Source organism: Halictus rubicundus, unplaced genomic scaffold (assembly GCF_050948215.1).
Source record: "Halictus rubicundus isolate RS-2024b unplaced genomic scaffold, iyHalRubi1_principal scaffold1293, whole genome shotgun sequence".
NCBI lineage: Eukaryota > Metazoa > Arthropoda > Insecta > Hymenoptera > Halictidae > Halictus > Halictus rubicundus.
In genome coordinates, this window is record NW_027489834.1 from 1 (window position 1) to 23,171 (window position 23,171).

At 29.6% G+C, this 23,171-nt stretch overlaps 1 protein-coding gene across 1 annotated transcript; it reads right to left on the reverse strand.

The window, feature by feature from the left end:
- Positions 1-6,603: 6,603 nt before the first annotated feature.
- Positions 6,604-12,098, reverse strand: LOC143365079 (uncharacterized; the record flags this gene model as incomplete). The annotated part of the gene is made up of 2 exons (XM_076805037.1): positions 6,604-11,738; positions 11,799-12,098. Coding segments are annotated over 2 exons (5,435 nt in total), but the record flags the coding sequence as incomplete, so codon positions are not given.
- Between the last annotated feature and the right edge of the window lie 11,073 nt (positions 12,099-23,171).

Consider the following 23,171-nt stretch of genomic DNA (forward strand, 5'->3'; position numbering starts at 1 on the left):
CAGAATATACCACAATATACTAGAATATACCATAATGTTACTAGAATATAGAAGAATATACGAGAATATACCAGAATATACCAGAATATACCAGAATATACTAGAATATAGCAGCATATACCAGAATATAGCATATTATTTCTAGAATATACCATAATATTACTAGAATATAGAAGAATATAACAGAATATACCAGAATATACTAGAATATAGCAGAATATACCAGTATATATCCGAATATACCATAATATTACTAGAATATAGAAGAATATACTAGAATATACCAGAATATACCAGAATATACCAGAATATACTAGAATATAACAGAATATACCAGGATATACAAGAATATAGCAGAATATACCATAATATTACTAGAATACAGAAGAATATTTGAGAATATACCAGAATATACGATAATATTAGTAGAATATACCAGAATATACCAGAATATACAAGAATATACAAGAATATACCTGAATATATTAGAATATAGCAGAATATAGCAGAATATACCAGAATATACCATAATATTACTAGAATATAGAAGAATATACGAGAATATACCAGAATATAGCAGAATATACTAGAATATAACAGAATATACCAGAATATACAAGAATATAGCAGAATATAACAGAATATACCATAATATTACTAGAATATAGAAGAATATACGAGAATATTCCAGAATATACCAGAATATACCAGAATATACCATAATATTACTAGAATATACCATAATATTACTAGAATATAGCAGAATATTCCAGAATATACCAGAATATACCAGAATATACTAGAATATAGCAGCATATACCAGAATATACCATATTATTTCTAGAATATACCATAATATTACTAGAATATAGAAGAATATAACAGAATATACCAGAATATACTAGAATATAGCAGAATATACCAGTATATATCCGAATATACCATAATATTACTAGAATATAGAAGAATATACTAGAATATACCAGAATATACCAGAATATACCAGAATATACTAGAATATAACAGAATATACCAGGATATACAAGAATATAGCAGAATATACCATAATATTACTAGAATACAGAAGAATATTTGAGAATATACCAGAATATACGATAATATTAGTAGAATATACCAGAATATACCAGAATATACAAGAATATACAAGAATATACCTGAATATATTAGAATATAGCAGAATATAGCAGAATATACCAGAATATACCATAATATTACTAGAATATAGAAGAATATACGAGAATATACCAGAATATAGCAGAATATACTAGAATATAACAGAATATACCAGAATATACAAGAATATAGCAGAATATAACAGAATATACCATAATATTACTCGAATATAGAAGAATATACGAGAATATACCAGAATATACCATAATATACCAGAATATACCAGAATATACCATAATATTACTACAATATATAAGAATATACGAGAATATACCTGAATATATTCGAATATAGCAGAATATAGCAGAATATACCAGAATATACCATAATATTACTAGAATATAGAAGAATATACGAGAATATACCAGAATATACCAGAATATACTAGAATATAACAGAATATACCAGAATATACAAGAATATAGCAGAATATACCAGAATATACCATAATATTACTAGAATATAGCAGAATATTCCAGAATATAGCAGAATGTACCAGAATATACCATAATATTACTAGAATATAGAAGAATATACGAGAATATACCAGAATATAGCAGAATATACTAGAATATAACAGAATATACCAGAATATACAAGAATATAGCAGAATATACCAGAATATACCATAATATTACTAGAATGTAGCAGAATATTCCAGAATATACCAGAATATACCAGAATATACCATTACATTACTAGAATATAGAAGAATATACGAGAATATACCAGAATATACCAGAATATACCAGAATATACCATAATATTACTAGAATATAGAAGAATATACGAGAATATACCTGAATATATTCGAATATAGCAGAATATACCAGAATATACCAGAATATACCAGAATATTCCATAATATTACTAGAATATACCAGAATATACCAGAATATACTAGAATATAACAGAATATACAAGGATAAACCAGATTATACCAGAATATACAAGAATATAGCAGAATATAGCAGAATATACCATAATATTACTAGAATATAGCAGAATATTCCAGAATATACCAGAATATACCAGAATATACCATTACATTACTAGAATATAGAAGAATATACGAGAATATACCAGAATATACCAGAATATACCAGAATATACCAGAATATACCAGAATATAACAGAATATACCAGAATATACTAGAATATAGCAGAATATACCAGAATATACCACAATATACTAGAATATACCATAATGTTACTAGAATATAGAAGAATATACGAGAATATACCAGAATATACCAGAATATACCAGAATATACTAGAATATAACAGAATATAACTGAATATATTAGAATATAGCAGAATATACGAGAATATACCAGAATATACCAGAATATACCATAATATTACTAGAATATACCATAATATTACTAGAATATAGAAGAATATAACAGAATATACCGGAATATACTAGAATATAGCAGAATATATCAAAATATACCATAATATTACTAGAATATAGAAAAATATACGAGAATATACCAGAATATACCAGAATATACCAGAATATACTAGAATATAACAGAATATACCAGAATATACAAGAATATAGCAGAATATACCAGAATATACCATAATATTACCCGAATACAGATGAATATTTGAGAATATACCAGAATATACCATAATATTACTCGAATATAGAAGAATATTGGAATATGCCAGAATATACCAGAATATACATAATATTACTAGAATATAGCAGAATATTCCAGAATATACCATAATATTACTAGAATACAGAAGAATATTTGAGAATATACCAGAATATACCAGAATATACCATAATATTACTCGAATATAGAAGAATATACGAGAACATACCAGAATATACCATAATATACCAGAATATACAAGAATAAAGCAGAATATACCAGGATATACCATAATATTACTAGAATATAGCAGAATATTCCAGAATATACCAGAATATACCAGAATATACCATTAAATTACTAGAATATAGAAGAATATACGTGAATATACCAGAATATACCAGAATATACCATAATATTACTAGAATATACCATAATATTACTAGAATATAGAAGAATATAACAGAATATACCGGAATATACTAGAATATAGCAGAATATATCAGAATATACCATAATATTACTAGAATATAGAAAAATATACGAGAATATACCAGAATATACCAGAATATACCAGAATATACTAGAATATAACAGAATATACCAGAATATACAAGAATATAGCAGAATATACCAGAATATACCATAATATTACCAGAATACAGATGAATATTTGAGAATATACCAGAATATACCATAATATTACTCGAATATAGAAGAATATTAGAATATGCCAGAATATACCAGAATATACCATAATATTACTAGAATATAGCAGAATATTCCAGAATATACCAGAATATACCAGAATATACCATTACATTACTAGAATATAGAAGAATATACGTGAATATACCAGAATATACCAGAATATACCATAATATTACTAGAATATACCATAATATTACTAGAATATAGCAGAATATTCCAGAATATACCAGAATATACCAGAATATACTAGAATATAGCAGCATATACCAGAATATACCATATTATTACTAGAATATACCATAATATTACTAGAATATAGAAGAATATAACAGAATATACCAGAATATACTAGAATATAGCAGAATATACCAGTATATATCCGAATATACCATAATATTACTAGAATAAAGAAGAATATACTAGAATATACCAGAATATACCAGAATATACCAGAATATACTAGAATATAACAGAATATACCAGGATATACAAGAATATAGCAGAATATACCATAATATTACTAGAATACTGAAGAATATTTGAGAATATACCAGAATATACGATAATATTAGTAGAATATACCAGAATATACCAGAATATACAAGAATATACAAGAATATACCTGAATATATTTGAATATAGCAGAATATAGCAGAATATACCAGAATATACCATAATATTACTAGAATATAGAAGAATATACGAGAATATACCAGAATATAGCAGAATATACTAGAATATAACAGAATATACCAGAATATACAAGAATATAGCAGAATATAACAGAATATACCATAATATTACTAGAATATAGAAGAATATACGAGAATATTCCAGAATATACCAGAATATACTAGAATATAACATAATATACCAGAATATACAAGAATATAGCAGAATATACCAGGATATACCATAATATTACTAGAATATAGCAGAATATTCCAGAATATACCAGAATATACCAGAATATACCATTAAATTACTAGAATATAGAAGAATATACGTGAATATACCAGAATATACCAGAATATACCATAATATTACTAGAATATACCATAATATTACTCGAATATAGAAGAATATTCGAGAATATACCAGAATATACCATAATATTACTCGAATATAGAAGAAAATACGAGAATATACCAGAATATACTAGAATATAGCAGAATATAGTAGAATATACGAGAATATAGCAGAATATTCCAGAATATACCAGAATATACCAGAATATACTAGAATATAACAGAATATACCAGGATATGCAAGAATATAGCAAAATATACCAGAATATACCATAATATTACTAGAATACAGAAGAATATTTGAGAATATACCAGAATATACCAGAATATACCATAATATTACTCGAATATAGAAGAATATACGAGAATATACCAGAATATACCATAATATACCAGAATATACCAGAATATACCATAATATTACGAGAATATATAAGAATATACGAGAATATACCTGAATATATTCGAATATAGCAGAATAGAGCAGAATATACCAGAATATACCAGAATATACCATTACATTTCTAGAATATAGAAGAATATACGAGAATATACCAGAATATACCAGAATATACCAGAATATACCAGAATATACCATAATATTACTAGAATATAGAAGAATATACGAGAATATACCGGAATATATTCGAATATAGCAGAATATAGCAGAATATAGCAGAATATACCAGAATATACCATAATATTTCTAGAATATAGAAGAATTTACGAGAATATACCAGAATATACCATAATATTACTAGAATATACCAGAATATACCAGAATATACTAGAATATAACATAATCTTACTAGAATATAGGAGAATATACCAGAATATACCAGACTATACCAGAATATACTAGAATATAACAGAATATACCAGAATATACTAGAATATAGCAGCATATACCAGAATATACCATATTATTACTAGAATATACCATAATATTACTAGAATATTGAAGAATATAACAGAATATACCAGAATATACTAGAATATAGCAGAATATACCAATATATACCAGAATATACCATAATATTACTAGAATATAGAAGAATGTTGTGGCGTCACCAACGTCGTAAAATTGAGGTAGTTACGATGTGACGCGTGCTCGCACAATCTTTAGGATGTATGCAAGCTGGTTGTAGTGTTATGGTCACAACACTGTTTAGTAACAATATATATGTATTTAACGAAAGCGGATGGTTACTGTACAGCGAAGTGATTGCAAAAAAGAAGCGATAATACAGAGGCGAGAGTTCGTTGGTATCTGACGAGAACGGAAAAGAATCTTAAGAACGTTGACTAGATAGATTCCCTCCGCGGATAGGGTTCGAATAGTGGGGGACCAATAATTGCATTTAGGGGGCGGTTTTCGGCATTATGCAACGCCCACGAGCTGGTAGACACTTGGCAGAGTCCGTCTAAGGAAGACGACACCAAGTCCCGCGTGTCTGGAAACCGTCCCATAAATTACGGGCCCCCTGGCGCTACAAGTGGGTCTACGCTGCGTCACGTGCCATCGAGAGCGGTACGGTCGAGCGGATTTTGACCGTGAAAGTGCGCTGACATTTGCCAGTCGCACCCTGGTCGTAAAGACATAAATTTGTTAAGGATGGAATAGGAGACTTTCTCGAAAGTGACGCAGCGTAAACCCAGACTGTGATTGGGGTTGGCGACGCAACACGCCGCCCCCCTTGAACTATTTAGTTCAATTGCACACGTTTGTAAAAGGCAAAATGTGGAATAATAGGTTTACAAAATATCAACAAGAATGCAAACAATATAAAAGGAATTTAAGGCGGTATCTAAAATGTAGGCGATTGTTGAGTATAAAACACGATCATAACTGCAGTAACTGCGAACTACCTTGAAGTTGATAATATACGTAACGCAAAAAGTAATATATCTAAAGTAATCTAAGTAGATCTAAAGTAATGTTAATGTTTAAAAAAATGAATATCATAGCCATAAAAATACGAAGAATAATAAGTATTACAAACGCAAACGGATATAAGTACACTATAGTATAATTAAGAGTCCATAAGTAGTGGGCATACTCGCTTAACACTACGTTTGTATGTTCCGCTCACAGTTTTTACGGTCACAACTCGTATAACGTTATCATCACCGGGATGGAGTTCGATAATACGTCCCAAGTGCCATTGCATTGGTGGAACGTTGTCTTCCTTCAAGATTACAAGGTCCCCAATCCTTGGCTGCTGCGATGATGATGTTCGCCATTTGCTACGTATACTGAGTTGGTTTACATATTCCTTATGCCATCTCGCCCAAAAATGCTGCTTCACCCTTTGGATGTGTTGCCATGTTGACAACTTATTAGAGGATACATGCTGTAAATCATGCTCAGGTATGCTCTTTAGCGAATCACCTATTAGGAAGTGTGCAGGGGTGAGGGCAGATGTGTCGTTTGGATCTGAAGACATAGGAGTTAGCGGTCTGGAATTTAATATCGCCTCAATTTCAATTATATAGGTATTTAATTGTTCATATGTGAACAATTGATCACCAATAGTTCGAATCAAATGATGCTTAAAGGACTTGACTAAGGCTTCCCACAGGCCACCGAAGTGGGGTGATCGCGGGGGGGAAAAATGCCACGTGACACCTTCGTTTGTCAAATATTGTGTCACCCTATGAACAAATGTTTCATTTTTTAAGAAATCAAGAAGATTCTTTAACTCATTGTTCGCGCCCACAAAATTAGTAGCATTGTCAGAATAAATATGACGTGATTTACCACGTCGAGAGAAAAAACGTTTCAGACAGGCTATAAACGATTCCGTGGTCAGATCACTGACCAATTCCATGTGTGCTGCCTTTGTTGCAAAGCATACGAATACGCAAACATATACCTTTATCTTTCCGCTATTTCGAAATTTCTTTTCCTTGACAAATAAGGGTCCACAATAATCTACACCCGAAATTTCAAATGGCCTGCTTTGTTGTACGCGATTTTTTGGCAAATTTCCCATAATATAGTTCATGTCCGAAGGGCGAGCCCTCTGACATCTAATACACTTCCGGATTATATGACGTGTAAAATTTTTTCCATCGATGATCCAATACCTTTGTCGGACTACATTTAATGTGGATTGCACACCGCTATGATAATTTTTAATATGATGCTCGCGAATGATTAATTTGGTAACATGGTGTGTTCGCGGTAACAAAATCGGATGTTTTTGATTGTAATCTAAAAGCGAATGATGCAATCTTCCGCCTACACGAAGAATCCCTTGCTCATCCAAAAAAGGATTTAAATTAAGAATTTTGCTGCGTTTGTCAAGTGTCTTGCCCGAGTTCAACGCATCTATTTCTCTCTTGAAATGTTCGTGCTGTAACGTCTTTATTATTTGATCGTGTGCATGATTTAATTCTTCAACATTAATCTTGCCATGTCGAATGTACTTTTTGGAGGCATTATTATCAAATCTATAACAATAAGCTATAACTCGCTTTAGCATTACAAAGGACGAAAATCGAAGAAATAGTTCGTTATTGCAATTTATCGTTAATGCAGTAATTGTCCGTAATTCGGGTACCTTTGCTGAAGGCATTGGTGACAATGGCCATGCGTCCTCTGATTGATGTAACCATGAAGGACCTTGAATCCATAATTCATTGTTTAGAAATTCTATTGGATTTTGACCACGCGAGATAGCATCTGTTGGATTTTGTTGCGAAGGTACATGTCGCCAGTCATTCGATTGTGTAACGGCTTGTATCTTTGACACACGATTGGCTACGAAAGTTTTTAAAGTGTTCGACGATGTATTGATCCAACATAAGACAATTGTCGAATCCGTCCAGAGCCTTGTGTAATTAAATTGTATGCTGAGCGCCCTTTTTACATTTACGTATAATTTTGATAACAATACTGCAGCGCACAATTCTAATCTTGGAATTGTAGTTGAGTTCAAGGGAGCCACGCGCGATTTGGATGCTATTAAACGGACGGTAGTACTACCATCTGCTTGTCGAGAACGGATATATATGCAGGCACCGTAAGCCTTTTCGCTGGCATCGCAAAATCCGTGAAGTTGGATTTCCGATGCCGCTGTTGCAATAATTTTTCGTGGCATTTTAAATTGTGATAGGCACGACAATTGCTGTTTGTAATCTTCCCAATCTGAGTATATATGTTGTGGGACAGATTCATCCCAATCTAGTTTAGCCTTCCATAAATCCTGCATGATCATTTTGGCTTTAACAATGACAGGCCCTAATAAACCTAGTGGGTCAAATAATTGCGCTGTACTTGACAAAATTGTTCTTTTTGTAATACGAGAGTTGCTAGTATTCATGTTTGTCGAATATGTAATAACGTCGGTAGATGAGTTCCAAAGCACACCGAGCGTCTTGACAATTGAATTAGAATTTATTTCGTGTGTGTCCTTTAAAGATTTGTCCACTAAATCCTTAAGTAAGGACGTCTCGTTCGAGGCCCATTGCCTTAAATGAAATTTAGCTTTGCTTGTAAGTTTTATCAATTCGTCTCGTAATTTGACAGCTTCTTCATAGGTAGACGCTCCGGTTAATAGATCGTCTACATAAAAGTCATTGACAATGGATTTAGATGCTAATGGATAAGGCCTTCCCTCATCTTGCACTAATTGCTGCAGAGCGCGTATCGCGAGGAACGATGTTGATGCTGTACCATACGTAACAGTGTCAAGTCTAAAAGTTTTTATTTGTTCGTTTATATTTTCACGCCACAGGATCTTTTGATAAGCTGCATCATCCTGATGCACGAGTACTTGCCGATACATTTTCTCAATATCAGCGGTCAAGACATAATTATGTAAACGAAAGCGTACTAGGAGAGAGAATAGATCATCCTGTATTGTAGGCCCTACTAATAAAACATCATTTAAAGAGAGCCCATTCGAAGTGATGGCAGAAGCGTCAAAAAGTACCCTAAGTTTTGTAGTTAGACTGGATTGTTTGAATACAGGGTGGTGAGGCAAATAATAACCGTCTTTCCTGCAATCATTTTTGGAAATATCAGTCATATGGCCTAAGACTCGATATTCCTGTATGAACTTTGAATACTCTTGCTTTAAAGCAGTATTTTGAATCAGACGTTTTTCTAAATTGTAAAATCTCTTCAAGGCTATTTCATAAGAAGTTCCTAGGTTCGATTTGTTTGGTGCAAACGGTAAACGTACGATGTAACGTCCTGAAGAATTGCGACTTGTATGTTCTCGGAAATGAGATTCACATAATTCTTCCTCTTTAGAAGCAATTTTTTCTGTAGGATACTCCTCAAGTTCCCAGAATTTCGCGATTTGGTCATCTATAGATGAAGTAGATAAATGGCATTTTATCGAATTCAAAGCGGGCTTGTTGGAAGGAATTGTTCCAGACAAAATCCACCCCATAACAGTTTTTTGTAAAACAAGCGATTTTTTGAATAAATAAATTTGACCAACAGACAGCAATTGATAAAATAATTCAGCGCCTAATAATGCATCTATTTTCGATGGTTTATGATATTCCGGATCAGCTAGCTGAATATTCTTCGGAATATTTACAATAGAACGGTTGATTTGTTGCGTAGGCAAATAGCATGCAATTTGTGGAATTGTGTAAAATCTTATTTGTGCCTTATAATTAGACGTTTTGGATGCGATAGTAGTTCGTACGGTATGTTTAATACGCGATTCCACTTGATTTATGCCAAATACTGGCACATCAATGCTCGTTTTAGGTAACTTTAATTTATTTGCTAATTCCTCGGTTATAAAATTTACTTGTGATCCTGAGTCTAATAAAATTCTGCAATCATGTTGAACATTTTGATTGTCCAGTATAAAGGCGCGTGTCGTAGAAAGCAAAACTTCGGATGGAAGAGAAGCAGTTAGTGACGTATGCGATTGCTCGGCTGGAGCTGCGCACGAATTAGATGCTAAACTATTATTAACATCTTCGGTGCGATGTAATAGGGTATGATGTTTGCGCTGACATTTCTTACAAGTGCCACAATAACATTTGCTGCACGAATGCCCCGCCTTTAAACAATTAATGCATAATTTCGCGTTCTTTGCAACGTTAAAGCGATCGTTTATTGATAAACTTAAAAAGCGTTCACAGTTTTGAATGTTATGCGATTTGCTGCAAAGTTGACATTTAACGATTTTTTCTTGCGTTGAAACATAAGATTGATGTCCCGACCTAGAACTGCGCTCCTGGTTTAAGACTTTATTGCTTGCCCTAGCAGGTAGCTGTGCCCTACCTGTTTCGTGTGGGTTTTCCAAATGCACAACGGCATCGTCACGAGAAAATTTCAAAAGGAAATTTAATAAATCGTCAAGCTTCGGAAGATCCTGATCATTCAAAGAGCGATCCCATTCACGGCGAGTCGTCTTATCTAATTTTGAAGTGATTATGTAAGTCAGTATTTCGTTCCAACTATGAACTGGTACCGAAATAGCCTTTAGAGCATTTACATGTTTTTCCGTTGCGGTAATTAACGAGCGTAATGCTACCGGATCATCACGCGTAAGGCTTGGCAATTCGAATAATGATTTTAAATGAGCCTGTATGATTCTTCGTGGTTGAGTACACCGTTTTACTAATATAGACCATGCTACCAAATAATTTTCCTTGGAGGCGCTTAGCGTATCGATAACACTTGCTATTTCTCCATGCAAGGAGTGCTTCAAATAATGAAATTTTTGCACGTATAATAAGTCTTCGTTTTCATGGACCATCGATAGAAAAGAGTCATGAAAACTTTGCCATTCGAGAAGATTGCCATCAAATGTCGGTAATTTAATTTTCGGTAAAATTCCATTACCCTTTACGTTATCGTTTGCATTATTTCGCCTTGTGTCAGACTTTTCCGAAGGCGCTGCATTTTTAGAATTTTGTAATTTATCCAATGATTCCGCACAAGCATAATACGAGTCTTCAAATTCGATAATATGGCTTTGGTAATCGCCTGATTCGTCAAGGGCTTCGAGTTCGATAATTATACTATGAAAGTTATCGTAAAGTTCAGTTATTTTAGACTTTCGTACATTTAATGCGGATATCTCCAAAGAACTAGTCAGCGAATTTTTTATTCTCGTTAGCTGAGCTTTAATTGATGCACACTGGCGTTTAAGAGTTTTCATTTGTTCCGACATGATTTCGGCTATATTAAAGAAGATGGATATGGAGTCAAGGACTGCGAGAGTTATACAAGGATATTAAAGGTGATTCAGAGCTTACCGAACGATGATATTACAGCCCTCACAAGTTGCAGAGAATGCGATGGCTGCTTCGTAGAGAATGTCGGACGAGATGGTGTTGAAGAGAAGATGCACCTTTTTCCACAGCAATGTCCTCTGCTTCAGAGAATGACGTGGTGTTGACTGTGTTGTGGGTTGATTCCCGATGAGCAGCACCTTCCCAATCTGCCAATTGTTGTTAGGCAGCTGCGTCTCCTCGATGCCTTCTTCTCCAGTGGTATATAAATTGAAACAGCTACGCTTCCACGGCAGCTCTTTCCCAATCAATGCAATATCAATGCACCAAGCTTCGTCGACTACGTTCGGTGTTTGTATTTTAAGCTCGTTCAGGTTTTAATCCGTTTCGAAGGACCATGTTGTGGCGTCACCAACGTCGTAAAATTGAGGTAGTTACGATGTGACGCGTGCTCGCACAATCTTTAGGATGTATGCAAGCTGGTTGTAGGGTTATGGTCACAACACTGTTTAGTAACAATATATATGTATTTAACGAAAGCGGATGGTTACTGTACAGCGAAGTGATTGCAAAAAAGAAGCGATAATACAGAGGCGAGAGTTCGTTGGTATCTGACGAGAACGGAAAAGAATCTTAAGAACGTTGACTAGATAGATTCCCTCCGCGGATAGGGTTCGAATAGTGGGGGACCAATAATTGCATTTAGGGGGCGGTTTTCGGCATTATGCAACGCCCACGAGCTGGTAGACACTTGGCAGAGTCCGTCTAAGGAAGACGACAAAGAATATACGAGAATATACCAGAATATACCAGAATATACCAGAATATTACTAGAATATACCAGAATATACCAGAATATAATACAATATACTAGAATATACCATAATGTTACTAGAATATAGAAGAATATACGAGAATATACCAGAATATACCAGAATATACCAAAATATAACAGAATATACCAGAATATAAAAGTATATAGCAGAATATACCAGAATATACCATAATATTACTAGAATATAGCAGAATATTCCAGAATATACCAGTATATACCAGAATATACCATTACATTACTAGAATATAGAAGAATATACGAGAATATACGAGAATATACCAGAATATACCAGAATATACCAGAATATACCATAATATTACTAGAATATAGAAGAATATAGAAGAATATACGAGAATATACCTGAATATATTCGAATATAGCAGAATATTGCAGAATATAGCAGAATATACCAGAATATACCATAATATTACTAGAATATAGAAGAATTTACGAGAATATACCAGAATATACCAGAATATACCAGAATATACTAGAATGTACCATTACATTACTATAATATAGAAGAATATACGAGAATATACCAGAATATACCAGAATATACCAGAATATACTAAAATATAACAGAATATACCAGAATATACAAGTATATAGCAGAATATACCAGAATATACCATAATATTACTAGAATATAGCAGAATATTCCAGAATATACCAGAATATACCAGAATATAGCATTACATTACTAGAATATAGAAGAATATACGAGAATATACCAGAATATACCAGAATATACCAGAATATACCATAATATTACTAGAATATACCATAATATTACTGGAATATAGCAGAATATTCCAGAATATACCAGAATATACCAGAATATACTAGAATATAGCAGCATATACCAGAATATACCATATTATTTCTAGAATATACCATAATATTACTAGAATATAGAAGAATATAACAGAATATACCAGAATATACTAGAATATAGCAGAATATACCAGTATATATCCGAATATACCATAATATTACTAGAATATAGAAGAATATACTAGAATATACCAGAATATACCAGAATATACCAGAATATACTAGAATATAACAGAATATACCAGGATATACAAGAATATAGCAGAATATACCATAATATTACTAGAATACAGAAGAATATTTGAGAATATACCAGAATATACGATAATATTAGTAGAACATACCAGAATATACCAGAATATACAAGAATATACAAGAATATACCTGAATATATTAGAATATAGCAGAATATAGCAGAATATACCAGAATATACCATAATATTACTAGAATATAGAAGAATATACGAGAATATACCAGAATATACCAGAATATACCATAATATTACTAGAATATACCATAATATTACTAGAATATAGCAGAATATTCCAGAATATACCAGAATATACCAGAATATACTAGAATATAGCAGCATATACCAGAATATACCATATTATTTCTAGAATATACCATAATATTACTAGAATATAGAAGAATATAACAGAATATACCAGAATATACTAGAATATAGCAGAATATACCAGTATATATCCGAATATACCATAATATTACTAGAATATAGAAGAATATACTAGAATATACCAGAATATACCAGAATATACCAGAATATACTAGAATATAACAGAATATACCAGGATATACAAGAATATAGCAGAATATACCATAATATTACTAGAATACAGAAGAATATTTGAGAATATACCAGAATATACGATAATATTAGTAGAATATACCAGAATATACCAGAATATACAAGAATATACAAGAATATACCTGAATATATTAGAATATAGCAGAATATAGCAGAATATACCAGAATATACCATAATATTACTAGAATATAGAAGAATATACGAGAATATACCAGAATATAGCAGAATATACTAGAATATAACAGAATATACCATAATATTACTAGAATGTAGCAGAATATTCCAGAATATACCAGAATATACCAGAATATACCATTACATTACTAGAATATAGAAGAATATACGAGAATATACCAGAATATACCAGAATATACCAGAATATACCATAATATTACTAGAATATAGAAGAATATACGAGAATATACCTGAATATATTCGAATATAGCAGAATATACCAGAATATACCAGAATATACCAGAATATACCATAATATTACTACAATATAGAAGAATTTACGAGAATATACCAGAATATACCAGAATATACCAGACTATACTAGAATATAACAGAATATACCAGGATATACAAGAATATAGCAGAATATACCAGAATATACCATAATATTACTTGAATACTGAAGAATATTTGAGAATATACCAGAATATACCATAATATTACTCGAATATAGAAGAATATTAGAATATGCCAGAATATACCAGAATATTCCATAATATTACTAGAATATACCAGAATATACCAGAATATACTAGAATATAACAGAATATACAAGGATAAACCAGATTATACCAGAATATACAAGAATATAGCAGAATATAGCAGAATATACCATAATATTACTAGAATATAGCAGAATATTCCAGAATATACCAGAATATACCAGAATATACCATTACATTACTAGAATATAGAAGAATATACGAGAATATACCAGAATATACCAGAATATACCAGAATATACCAGAATATACCAGAATATAACAGAATATACCAGAATATACTAGAATATAGCAGAATATACCAGAATATACCACAATATACTAGAATATACCATAATGTTACTAGAATATAGAAGAATATACGAGAATATACCAGAATATACCAGAATATACCAGAATATACTAGAATATAACAGAATATAACTGAATATATTAGAATATAGCAGAATATACGAGAATATACCAGAATATACCAGAATATACCAGAATATACCAGAATATACCATAATATTACTAGAATATAGAAGAGTATACGAGAATATACCTGAATATATTAGAATATAGCAGAATATACCAGAATATACCATAATGTTACTAGAATATAGAAGAATATACGAGAATATACCAGAATATACCAGAATATACCATAATGTTACTAGAATATAGAAGAATATACGAGAATATACCATAATATTACTAGAATATAGCAGAATATTCCAGAATATACCAGAATATACCAGAATATACCATTACATTACTAGAATATAGAAGAATATACGAGAATATACCAGAATATACCAGAATATACCAGAATATACCAGAATATACCAGAATATAACAGAATATACCAGAATATACTAGAATATAGCAGAATATACCAGAATATACCACAATATACTAGAATATACCATAATGTTACTAGAATATAGAAGAATATACGAGAATATACCAGAATATACCAGAATATACCAGAATATACTAGAATATAACAGAATATAACTGAATATATTAGAATATAGCAGAATATACGAGAATATACCAGAATATACCAGAATATACCAGAATATACCAGAATATACCATAATATTACTAGAATATAGAAGAATATACGAGAATATACCTGAATATATTAGAATATAGCAGAATATACCAGAATATACCATAATGTTACTAGAATATAGAAGAATATACGAGAATATACCAGAATATACCAGAATATACCATAATGTTACTAGAATATAGAAGAATATACGAGAATATACCAGAATATACCAGAATATACCAGAATATACCAGAATATACTAGAATATAACAGAATATACAAGAATATACAAGTATATAGCAGAATATACCAGAATATACCATAATATTACTAGAATATAGCAGAATATTCCAGAATATACCAGAATATACCAGAATATACCATTACATTACTAGAATATAGAAGAATATACGAGAATATACCATAATATTACTAGAATATAGCAGAATATTCCAGAATATACCAGAATATACCAGAATATACCATTACATTACTAGAATATAGAAGAATATACGAGAATATACCAGAATATACCAGAATATACCAGAATATACCAGAATATACCATCATATTACTAGCATATAGAAGAATATACGAGAATATACCAGAATATACCAGAATATTACTAGAATATAGAAGAATTTACGAGAATATACCAGAATATACCAGAATATACCAGAATATACCAGAATATACTAGAATATAACAGAATATACCAGGATATACAAGAATATAGCAGAATATACCAGAATATACCATAATATTACTTGAATATAGAAGAATATTTGAGAATATACCAGAATATACCATAATATTACTCGAATATAGAAGAATATTTGAATATGATAGAATATACCAGAATATACCATAATATTACAAGAATATACCAGAATATACCAGAATATACTAGAATATAACAGAATATACAAGGATATACCAGAATATACCAGAATATACAAGAATATAGCAGAATATACCAGAATATACCATAATATTACTAGAATATAGCAGAATATTCCAGAATATACCAGAATATACCAGAATATACTAGAATATAACAGAATATACAAGGATATACCAGAATATAACAGAATATAACAGAATATACCAGAATATACTAGAATATAGCAGCATATACCAGAATATACCATATTATTACTAGAATATACCATAATCTTACTAGAATATAGAAGAATATAACAGAATATACCAGAATATACTAGAATATAGCAGAATATACCAGTATATATCAGAATGTACCATAATATTACTAGAATATAGAAGAATATACCAGAATATACCAGAATATACCAGAATATACTAGAATATAACAGAATATACAAGGATATACCAGAATATACCAGAATATACCATAATATTACTAGAATATAGAAGAATATACGAGAATATACCTGAAGATATTCGAATATAGCAGAATATACCAGAATATACCATAATATTACTCGAATATAGAAGAATATTAGAATATGCCAGAATATACCAGAATATACCATAATATTACTAGAATATACCAGAATATACCAGAATATACTAGAATATAACAGAATATACAAGGATATACCAGAATATAACAGAATATAACAGAATATACCAGAATATACTAGAATATAGCAGCATATACCAGAATATACCATATTATTACTAGAATATACCATAATCTTACTAGAATATAGAAGAATATAACAGAATATACCAGAATATACTAGAATATAGCAGAATATACCAGTATATATCAGAATGTACCATAATATTACTAGAATATAGAAGAATATACCAGAATATACCAGAATATACCATAATATTACTAGAATATACCATAATATTACTAGAATATAGAAGAATATAACAGAATATACCGGAATATACTAGAATATAGCAGAATATACCAGAATATACCATAATATTACTAGAATATAGAAGAATATACGAGAATATACCAGAATATACCAGAATATACCAGAATATTCCAGAATATACTAGAATATAACAGAATATACAAGAATATACAAGTATATAGCAGAATATACCAGAATATACCATAATATTACTAGAATATAGCAGAATATTCCAGAATATACCAGAATATACCAGAATATACCATTACATTACTAGAATATAGAAGAATATACGAGAATATACCATAATATTACTAGAATATAGCAGAATATTCCAGAATATACCAGAATATACCAGAATATACCATTACATTACTAGAATATAGAAGAATATACGAGAATATACCAGAATATACCAGAATATACCAGAATATACCAGAATATACCATCATATTACTAGCATATAGAAGAATATACGAGAATATACCAGAATATACCAGAATATTACTAGAATATAGAAGAATTTACGAGAATATACCAGAATATACCAGAATATACCAGAATATACCAGAATATACTAGAATATAACAGAATATACCAGGATATACAAGAATATAGCAGAATATACCAGAATATACCATAATATTACTTGAATATAGAAGAATATTTGAGAATATACCAGAATATACCATAATATTACTCGAATATAGAAGAATATTTGAATATGATAGAATATACCAGAATATACCATAATATTACAAGAATATACCAGAATATACCAGAATATACTAGAATATAACAGAATATACAAGGATATACCAGAATATACCAGAATATACAAGAATATAGCAGAATATACCAGAATATACCATAATATTACTAGAATATAGCAGAATATTCCAGAATATACCAGAATATACCAGAATATACTAGAATATAACAGAATATACCAGGATATACAAGAATATAGCAGAATATACCAGAATATACCAGAATATACCAGAATATACCATTACATTACTAGAATATAGAAGAATATACGAGAATATACCAGAATATACCAGAATATACCATAATATTACTAGAATATAGAAGAATATACGAGAATATACCTGAAGATATTCGAATATAGCAGAATATACCAGAATATACCATAATATTACTCGAATATAGAAGAATATTAGAATATGCCAGAATATACCAGAATATATCATAATATTACTAGAATATACCAGAATATACCAGAATATACTAGAATATAACAGAATATACAAGGATATACCAGAATATAACAGAATATAACAGAATATACCAGAATATACTAGAATATAGCAGCATATACCAGAATATACCATATTATTACTAGAATATACCATAATCTTACTAGAATATAGAAGAATATAACAGAATATACCAGAATATACTAGAATATAGCAGAATATACCAGTATATATCAGAATATACCATAATATTACTAGAATATAGAAGAATATACCAGAATATACCAGAATATACCATAATATTACTAGAATATACCATAATATTACTAGAATATAGAAGAATATAACAGAATATACCGGAATATACTAGAATATAGCAGAATATACCAGAATATACCATAATATTACTAGAATATAGAAGAATATACGAGAATATACCAGAATATACCAGAATATACCAGAATATACTAGAATATAACAGAATATACGAGGATATACAAGAATATAGCAGAATATACCAGAATATACCATAATATTACTACAATACACAAGAATATTTGAGAATATACCAGAATATACAAGAATATACCATAATATTACTCGAATATAGAAGAATATACGAGAATATACACGAATATACCAGAATATACCAGAATATACTAGAATATAACAGAATATACCAGAATATACCACAATATACTAGAATATACCATAATGTTACTAGAATATAGAAGAATATACGAGAATATACCAGAATATAACAGAATATAACAGAATATACCAGAATATACTAGAATATAGCAGCATATACCAGAATATACCATATTATTACTAGAATATACCATAATATTACTAGAATATAGAAGAATATAACAGAATATACCAGAATATACTAGAATATAGCAGAATATACCAGTATATATCAGAATATACCATAATATTACTAGAATATAGAAGAATATACGAGAATATACAAGAATATACCAGAATATACCAGAATATACTAGAATATAACAGAATATACCAGGATATACAAGAATATAGCAGAATATACCAGAATATACCATAATAATACTAGAATACAGAAGAATATTTGAGAATATACCAGAATATACGATAATATTAGTAGAATATACCAGAATATACCTGAATATACAAGAATATACAAGAATATACCTGAATATATTAGAATATAGCAGAATATACCAGAATATACCAGAATATACCAGAATATACCATAATATTACTAGAATATAGAAGAATGTACGAGAATATACCTGAATATATTAGAATATAGCAGAATATACCAGAATATACCAGAATATACCATAATATTACTAGAATATAGAAGAATATACGAGAATATACCAGAATATACCATAATGTTACTAGAATATAGAAGAATATTTGAGAATATACCAGAATATACCAGAATATACTAGAATATAACAGAATATACCAGAATATACAAGAATATAGCAGAATATACCAGAAAATACCATAATATTACTAGAATATAGAAGAATATTCCAGAATATACCAGAATATACGAGAATATACCTGAATATATTCGAATATAGCAGAATATACCAGAATATACCAGAATATACCAGAATATACCATAATATTACTAGAATATAGAAGAATTTACGAGAATATACCAGAATATACCAGAATATACCAGAATATACTAGAATATAACAGAATATACAAGGATATACAAGAATATAGCAGAATATACCAGAATATACCATAATATTACTTGAATACAGAAGAATATTTGAGAATATACCAGAATATACCATAATATTACTCGAATATAGAAGAATATTAGAATATGCCAGAATATACCATAATATTACTAGAATATACCAGAATATACCAGAATATACCAGAATATACCAGAATATACCAGAATATACCAGAATATACTAGAATATAACAGAATATACCAGGATATACAAGAATATAGCAGAATATACCAGAATATACCATAATATTACTAGAATATTGAAGAATATACCAGAATATACCAGAATATACCAGAATATACCATAATATTACTAGAATATAGAAGAATATACGAGAATATGCCTGAATATATTAGAATATAGCAGAATATACTAGAATATACCATAATATTACTAGAATATAGAAGAATATACGAGAATATACCAGAATATACCAGAATATACCAGAATATACTAGAATATAACAGAATATACCAGAATATACCAGAATATACCATAATATTACTAGAATATAGCAGAATATTCCAGAATATACCCGCATATACCAGAATATACCATTACATTACTAGAATATAGAAGAATATACGAGAATATACCAGAATATACCAGAATATACCAGAATATACTAGAATATAACAGAATATACCAGAATATACCAGAATATACCATAATATTACTAGAATATAGCAGAATATTCCAGAATATACCCGAATATACCAGAATATACCATTACATTACTAGAATATAGAAGAATATACGAGAATATACCAGAATATACCAGAATATACTAGAATATAACAGAATATACCAGAATATACCAGAATATACCACAATATACTAGAATATACCATAATGTTACTAGAATATAGAAGAATATACGAGAATATACCAGAATATACCAGACTATACCAGAATATACCATAATATTACTAGAATATAGAAGAATGTACGAGAATATACCTGAATATATTAGAATATAGCAGAATATACCAGAATATACCAGAATATACCATAATATTACTAGAATATAGAAGAATATACGAGAATATACCTGAATATATTAGAATATAGCAGAATATACTAGAATATACCATAATATTACTAGAATATAGAAGAATATACGAGAATATACCAGAATATACCAGAATATACCAGAATATACCAGAATATACTAGAATATAACAGAATATACCAGAATATACCAGAATATACCATAATAATACTAGAATATAGCAGAATATTCCAGAATATACCAGAATATACCAGAATATACCATTACATTACTAGAATATAGAATAATATACGAGAATATACCAGAATATACCAGAATATACCAGAATATACTAGAATATAACAGAATATACCAGAATATACCAGAATATACCACAATATACTAGAATATACCATAATGTTACTAGAATATAGAAGAATATACGAGAATATACCAGAATATACCAGAATATACCAGAATATACCAGAATATACTAGAATATAACAGAATATACAAGGATATACCAGAATATACCAGAATATACCATAATATTACTAGAATATAGAAGAATATACGAGAATATACCAGAATATACCAGAATATACCAGAATATAGAAGAATATACGAGAATATACCTGAATATATTAGAATATAGCAGAATATATCAGAATATACCAGAATATACCATAATATTACTAGAATATAGAAGAATATACGAGAATATACCAGAATATACCAGAATATACTAGAATATAACAGAATATACCAGAATATACAAGAATATAGCAGAATATACCAGAAAATACCATAATATTACTAGAATATAGAAGAATATTCCAGAATATACCAGAATATACCAGAATATACCATTACATTACTAGAATATAGAAGAATATACGAGAATATACCAGAATATACCAGAATATACCATAACATTACTAGAATATAGAAGAATATACGAGAATATACCTGAATATATTCGAATATAGCAGAATATAGCAGAATATACCCGAATATACCAGAATATACCAGAATATACTAGAATATAACAGAATATACCAGGATATACAAGAATATAGCAGAATATACCAGAATATACCATAATATTACTTGAATACAGAAGAATATTTGAGAATATACCAGAATATACCATAATATTACTCGAATATAGAAGAATATTAGAATATGCCAGAATATACCATAATATTACTAGAATATACCAGAATATACCAGAATATACCAGAATATACCAGAATATACCAGAATATACCAGAATATACTAGAATATAACAGAATATACCAGGATATACAAG